This window comes from Anopheles aquasalis, chromosome 3, assembly GCF_943734665.1.
Source record: "Anopheles aquasalis chromosome 3, idAnoAquaMG_Q_19, whole genome shotgun sequence".
In the NCBI taxonomy this organism is placed as follows: domain Eukaryota; kingdom Metazoa; phylum Arthropoda; class Insecta; order Diptera; family Culicidae; genus Anopheles; species Anopheles aquasalis.
In genome coordinates this window covers 25,186,596-25,194,095 of record NC_064878.1, presented here as the reverse complement: position 1 = coordinate 25,194,095, position 7,500 = coordinate 25,186,596, and the positions used below count along the sequence as shown (strand labels likewise).

General features: G+C 57.6%; 1 protein-coding gene across 5 annotated transcripts in view; it reads right to left on the bottom strand.

The window, feature by feature from the left end:
- Positions 1-7,500, bottom strand: part of LOC126578011 (uncharacterized) — a 32,282-nt gene that overhangs the window by 2,017 nt on the left and 22,765 nt on the right. For all 5 annotated transcript variants that reach the window (XM_050240157.1, XM_050240159.1, XM_050240161.1 and 2 more), the window contains 2 exons: positions 122-7,500; positions 1-39 (listed from right to left, as the gene is read on the bottom strand). The exon at positions 1-39 is cut by the window's left edge and continues 687 nt beyond it; the exon at positions 122-7,500 is cut by the window's right edge and continues 2,908 nt beyond it. In XM_050240157.1, coding sequence (XP_050096114.1) covers positions 1-39; positions 122-7,500 — 7,418 coding nt within the window. The remainder of the gene's footprint in view (positions 40-121) is intronic.

Here is a 7,500-nt window from a genome sequence, read left to right as displayed (position 1 = left end):
TCGTTTGTTCGGGCGTCGCATAGACCAGTAGAAACGTATCTAGAGGGGAATCGAAGTAGAAACAATACAGTTACCGGTTAATGCTTTGTTTAACATGGTCGCGCGAAGCCATGCCACTTACAATCTTGTACCCAATCGGATAGATGTAGTTGGGTGTGTGGAAGTTCTGCAGCTGATGCGGCAACAGTTGGCCAACGTTGAGAAAGATGAGGCTACCGACGCGCAGCAGATTGTTCGACTCGGAGTGATGCATCACGGACGCCACCTGGCGGCTTTCGTCCCGATCGACGTAGACGCGCCGCTGCACGCTCAGCGTCGTCAGTTCCGAGTCTTTCTCCGTGCGCGGTGCATGCGTCTGGCACATGGTGGACTTGTTCTTGTAGAACACGCAACCATCCTTCATCGCACAACCGAGATGATACACGTTGGTGCACCGCGTCTTGAAGCACTTGATCGTGGCGCCCGGACTGGAGCAGAAAGCGCACACCGAGGTGAGGCTCTGCTGGAGCGCCGTCTCCAGGTTCATGAGCGCTCCGTTGACCGTCTCGTAAACACCGTCCGACCAGAGCGCACAGTTCAGGTGTACCCACTTGTCGACGTCGAAGTTGAGGAGACGCGAAGGCCCATCCGCCACACCATCGCCGACCGTATGACAGAAGATGCAGCGTCGCGTATCATCCGGTACCTTCGGTGACGGTGTCACGGTTATGTTCATGCGGAACAGCGTTTCCGTGATCTCCTTTTCCGACGGTTTCCGGAATCGCTGCACGGGGAAGCAATGCGGGGTGAAGGTTTTGTAGCGGACGCCCTTCAGCTGTTTTGCCGGTGGTTGTTCGCTAACATCGTCCTCACTACTGCCGAGAGGATGTTTACGAGAAGTCTTCCGATCGCTACCAGCCGATCCATCGCCACTGCCACCCATTGCATCCACTATCATCATTTCCTCGTCGTTTACCTCCTGCTTGATTGTCACAGCGTCCTCACCACCGGTCGTCGGTTTCACTGCGGTTCCATCACCATCCTCGACGGAGACGACGGAACCAGCCGACTTGGCGGCGGCCGCGGCGGTTAGCGGCGTACGTTCGTCCGCATCCACATCCAGCACGTTGGTGGGAGTCCACTTGAACTGACGGTAGCATTGCTCGCTACAGAAGTACAACTCATCGGACTCCAGCCCCGCAGCCGCGTCGTCATCGCGTGGTCCATCACGGGCTGCCAGTAGGGGCGGAAACTCGGCTGCCTTCGCGATGATGATGTTGCTCAGGATCACCACGTCACAGTGGCGGCAGAAGCGTGCCATTCCGTTCAGGATCGTTTGGATGTCGATCGGTGCCCCTTCCTTACCGTCCCGGCCCTTCGCCCGATACAGACCCAGCTTTTGGCTGGTGGGTGTGGCCGTTCGCTCCACAATCTGGTATGCGGTCGGTGGCGGTATCTCCAGTATGTTAGCGAGATCACGCAGTACCCCTAGGATGTCTTCGGCGGCCGAAGAAGTAAGCGTGAGCGTTACCGTCACGTTACTGCCATCCTTGGGCCGATTAGGACCCATCATGGGCGCTGCTGTCGATGGACGCTTATAGCCGCCAGCGCCACCTTCGTTCTCCTTGTCGCTACTGTCCTGACGCGAGGCAGCGTTTATCGGGCGTGACACGCGCGTCGATCCATCGGTGAGCAGCGTAACGGCACCGCCTTTGCGCAACCGAATCGGTACCGGGGTGAGAATCGGTACGACCGGTGACATGCGCCCGTACACGGTCATCGGATCGTCCTCGTCATCCTCGGGTTCCTCCTTGATGAGCCGCAAGCCGGGAAATCCGATCGGTGAGGCGTCCCACCGGTGACATTCCGGGCTCGACGTGCTGACGATCGTATCGGGTGAATCAAGATCACGATCCGCCGCCGTCGTACCACCACGCCCCGTCGTAAACTCGTACCGCTGCCGTTCCTCCGTCTCGAACTTGATCGGTGGAAACTCTTGATCATAGAAGCCGCGCTGGGTCTGGGCCGTGGCCGGTGCCGCCGCTTTCGGTGGTGGTTCCTTCACACCGAACGGGCTCGTGTTGTAGAAGTCGAGCACCGAGGGCAGCTGGCCGGCACCGTAGCAACCGGTCAGATCGCCGCTAGCGATCGAGTATGACTTCAGCAAGGTGAACCGTGACAGCTCGCCCGTCCCGAACAGGGGGCACACGGCGTGGTTCCGGGGTAGCTGCGGTTCCAGGATCTGCATCGGTGGCAACAGGCGCAGCTGGCCCATTATATTGTCGATACAGGTATCGTAATCCTCCTCTACCTTTGTCGATTTGCGGGCTTTCTTTTTCGTCTGTCCACCACCACCGCTGCCTCCTCCTCCTGGGCCAACGGCAGAGGCGCCAGTGCCCGTACCGCTGCCACCGACACCGCCAACACCCCCCAAATTGCCGCTGCCACCGTGCTGCTGCTGCAGCTGCTGTAACTGCTGACCCTCCTTGATCGACTGGATCTGCATCTGGCGACGGTTTTTCTGGTACTCGCGTCGTTTTTTCTTCTTCAGTTCCAGCGCTATCTCGGCCGGGGTTTTTGCCGGTGGCGGAGTTTCACTACTGGCGGCCAGTGCGGGCACGGCCACCTCTCCGGTGACAACACCCGGTTCCTCCTTGATGGTGGCGGCAGTCGTCATGCCCGTTGACGATCCATTGCCACCACTGTTGATGCTGCTGCCAGTGGCGCTAATCGGGGTCGTCGGGGTGTTGCTAGACGGTGTCGCTGTAGCAGTAGTCGTTGCTGAATCGTTGCCAGGCAACGGCGATGCATTCGGTCCGATCGGTGGTGTCTGAGATGGCGGTGGCCCCATCGATGATGATGGAACTCCGGTCGTTACGGACGAAGAGGAGTTGATGGTACTGCTGCTGCTGCTGCTGATGGTTGTTACCGGGCTGGTACTAGCCAGTGCCGTGGTTACCACCTTTGTCTCTACACCACCTACTGCATCGATACGGAGGGAAGCCGAACCGGGTCGCGATGGTGGCGCTGGTGACGATGACGACAACGGTGTGGTCGGCCTGGTACCGCCAGCAGTCTCAGCGACCGGACTGGGCGTCACGCGTCGCTGCTGATCGTTACCGAGGTTCGTTTTCAGCACCGCTGGTGTTGCGAGGCCGACATCCGTCGTATCTGTGGCCTCTACGGTAGCCGTTGGTACAGTTGTCGTTGCTGCAGCTGCCGTCGTTTGGCTGCTCCCCAGGCTGAGTGATGCACCCTGCACGTTGGATTGCGCAATTGCCGGTTCCAGTTTCAGCGCCGGTGGCTGAGCTCCGGATGAGGCGATCGTGGGACCGCTACCAGTTCCGACCGTTACTACAGTGGTCGAGGCGGCTGCAGCGGCCGCTTGTAGCATCTCTTCCTTCTTGATGGTGGCGGCTAGCATATTTGCTGCCAGGTTCGGTGTCGGATGGCTCGCAAGGTTGGACGGAGGTTTCGAGACAAATGAGGTTTCCCTCGAAATGAGCAGCTTCGCCTTGTTCGATGAAGCTGCCATCGTGCCGGTTGAGGAGCTGGCCGATGATTCTGCTAGCGTGGCGGAAGTTGCAGAGGTGATACCGCTATTGCTGGTGGTGCTGGATGAGGTTGGTGTTGGAGCAGCCATGCTTACAACAACCACCGTCGATGATTGGCCTGTGGTAGCTGTGGTAGCAGCTGGAACAGTAACAGCACTGGCCATAGTCGTGGAAGAAGGTAACGGTGCAGTGCTGGTTAGCGTAGCGACCGAAGAGCTGGGTGCGGTTGCGACCGACGATGACGTAGAGGAGCTGGATGCCGCCGTAATGGTAACGTTTGCCACCGAAGCAAGGGAAGGAGGAGGATGGGCAGCGCTGATGATCTGGTGAATAGCGGTCGGTGGATTGGCCGACGGTGGAATGACGGGGCGCGCGAGCTGTGCCTCGAGCGAACTCACTACACCCAAGCTCGGTGCCCGTTGATTCGTCATGAGCCCCGGAACGACCGATCGGCCGATCGGTGAGGGTGCCGGTGAGGCCACCGAAGAACTTGACCCGGACGTATTCTGCAGCAACTGTTTCAGCAGCACATTTTGCGATTCTTCGGATTTGCCGACCCCAGAACCGGTACTACCACCGGTGCTGCTGCTGCTGGTGCCACCGCTTACAGATGGGCTCATGGTAGAGAACTTACAACCACCACCGACAGTATCCGACGGTTTAGCTACCGCCAGGGTGGAAGAGGAGCTTACGCTCGCGTCATCCGTCATGCTGTCAACCGGTTCACTCTTGATGATAGTGGCCACCACTGCGGTCGATTGTTGTGTTGCATTCGTTGCTTCGAGGCTTAACCGTTTGCTGAGCACGTGCGTCGCCACCGGTTCACGACCGTGCAGCTGATGATGGAGCGGTGGTTCATCGGTGGATTTCGACCGACGGAAGGAGGTCACACTCTGGAGTTGGTTCTGGAGCAGTGTGCTCATGGTGTTGTTCGTCGAATTGCTAGCGCTGCTAATGCTGCTCTTGAGCAGCGGCTGTGACAGCGTCGCACTGAGGATGCTGGTCGTGATGGGGCTAGCCGAAGTGACGCTTACGACCACGCTGGATGTAGCCGCGGTCACGGCCGGCCGGTTCGGTGTCATTAGGATGGACTTCGTACCATCGCTCGTCGTGCCAACGACTGTGCCTAGGCTGACGATCCTTGTCTGGCCGGTGGCCTGATTGGTGCAGATGATTTGCTGCGGCGTTCCGGCCATCGTCGATCCCGGTTCGATTACAGACATTGAAGCCGATGTGCCGCTGCTGCTGCTGGCAATTGAAGAGCTTCCGGTGGTGACGACGGTTGGGCCGCTGGCCAACTTTAGGAAGTTTCCTCCACTGCCGCCCGTTCCACCGCCAACAGCGCTGGTGACCGTTATCGGTTGCTGGTGTTGCTGCTGCTGCTGCTGCTGTATTTTTATCTGTTGTGGTCCACCTTGTCCTGCCTGTGAGCTTGTTAGTACTACGAGCTGTTTCTGTGTCAGACTATGGGCAACGTTTTGCTTACTGTTCGGTGCACGCACCTGTTTGAACAGAAATACATTACTGTTTCCTTGGCCACCCTGGCTCGGGAGACGGCTCAGTTGGAGCTTGGTACCGGCGATCGTTGCGGTGGCCGTGTGCGTTGCACCGGACGCAACGCTCGATGCCGTCGTTGCCTCCGATACGACCTTCGCTAGGTTCGAGTTGCTCGCGATAGCCGATGCCGGTAGGATGGTTTTACCGGAAACCGTTTTTAGGATGCTTGCGATCGTTTCCGTTTTACTCATGTTGTCCTGGTGACCCTTGGACGATGGCGATGGCGACATCGATACGGTGTCAAAGGTTATCGTCGAAATGTTGGACGCCGATACGCTGGTCGCGTTGGTGAGCGATGAAATTGGTACCACCGTACCTAACGTCGAGGTGGTAAAGAAGGAAGATCCACCGCCTCCGACGCTTGTTGGTGCCGCGGCGCTGCTTGTGGTCACATTGATTGAGGACATGATCGAGCGGACCTGCTGGGACACATTCATGGTGTTCAGGGTGAGTTCGTTCGGTTGGGAGAGTGGTGACAGCTGGGGTACGATGCGCGCACCACCAGTACCGGGCGAAGACACACCGGGACCAGCTCCACCAGCTGTTCCTCCCGTCGCATTCGCCATGATCGGACTGCGAGAATTTTCACGCGCTTTCGCAATGACATGGACGGGAATAATGTTTTGTTTCGGCTTGAGTCCAGTCGCATTCGTCACGGGCGCGGCCGTGACCGTTACCATTGTCGCGGATTGCACAGCACTGCCGTCACTGGCCACGGGACCTCCTTTCAGTTCGTGCTGCGTAACGATTGATGAATCGTTCGATGAGGAAGAACCTCCGCCGCCATCTGCAGTTGCAGGCTTTCCCGTGGCGTCATCTTGCAAATGCGTTGGATCCGCTTTCTCTAGCGGCAACTGATCGGCATCTTCCTGGCTGATGGAGCTGTCTGGCGAGATGGAATCATCCTCGAAGATCTTTGTCGGTAGCGACACATCCTGCGAAACGGTCAGCGAAGACAGCTTCGCATAACTTATGCTCGGTGATGGGGCCTTCGACTTGATGTTCATCACAAGGCTCTCCGATGAAGGCACGGTGCTTGGTTGCTGTTGTGGCTGAGTGACGGCAACAATCGTGGCCGTCGTAGACGTTGACGATGGTGCCCCTGCTGCAGCGTTGTTCATACTGACTGATGGTGTGATCGTCAACTGCTTACCGGTAGCAGATTGAATTTTTATCTGTGATCCAGCCATACTGGCCACATTGAACTGCTTTTGCAGCTGTGGCTGCTGCTGCTGGATAGTGACGGATGTGCCACCGCCGGGACGCGCGAACGATTTGGTAATTAACGCACCACCAGCGGCCACGGTTTGAGCGTTCAGATTAAGTGATGAAAGCGTTACGATGCTGGTCGTGGTGTTGATCTTTTGTCCTCCGACGGTTATGACCGTGCCACCAGCACCACCGCTGCCGGCTACGTTGGTGCTACCAGTGAAGGCGGTGCCTTTGGGCAGATTGCCGATAGTGACTCCCGATGCGTTTACAATCTTTTTCGTTTGCCCTCCTCCGGTGACACTGATGGTTGTCGTCTTGTTCGTTCCCGTCATGGTACCCTCACCGATTCCTCCTCCACTGACTGTGCCAGCACCGCTGTTACTACCATGATGCTGCTGCTGTTGCTGCGATTGCTGCTGCTGCTGCTGCTGTTGTTGTTGCTGCTGCTGTTGGTCAGAGGGCGTCTTGGGTTGTGTTGTAGCTGTCGTGATGGGGATACTTTTCAGTATCGGCACAGAGATGGTCGTGTTGCCGATCGATAGCTTCGCCGTCGTTTCGGTGCCATCTTTCACCAGACGCTGGTGCGCAGCCGAGACGATCGGACGCTGCATTAACGATTGTTGTATGGCGGCAATCCTGGCTGTCGGATAAGCCATCGGTTTCGCTGTCGTTGTACCCGGTTGGCCCGCCGCTGCCGATACTGTGACCACCGTCATCTCTTTCCCAGTGGGCAACTTTTCAACCGCGACCAGCTTGTTGTTGTCATCCTTTCGCAGATAGATTGTCCCCGTTTTAGGGGAACCACTGTCAACCACCACAATCGTCCTTCCGGTAACGGATGATGCCGCCGATGCCGTGGAACTGCCCGCCTCTTTTGGACGGCTATCGATCATGGCCTCGAAATCCTCCGATGTCGACGCGATGCTGTTGCTACCATCATCCACACTCTCCACGATTTCTATCTCCGAACCAACCAGCAACGGTCTACTGCCCTTTGCACTCACATTCCCGGCATCAGTCGTGTCCGATTTTTTCGCTGTCGACAACACTACTGGTAGTGGTGAGGATACGATCGTCACACCACCATCCTCACTGTCCACACACTCGACCACGTCCTCGGAGAAGAGATTGTACTCCGAACCGCTGACGATCTGCGAACTAAGCGGACTGCCAACGATCTCGTACCCACCGCCACTTG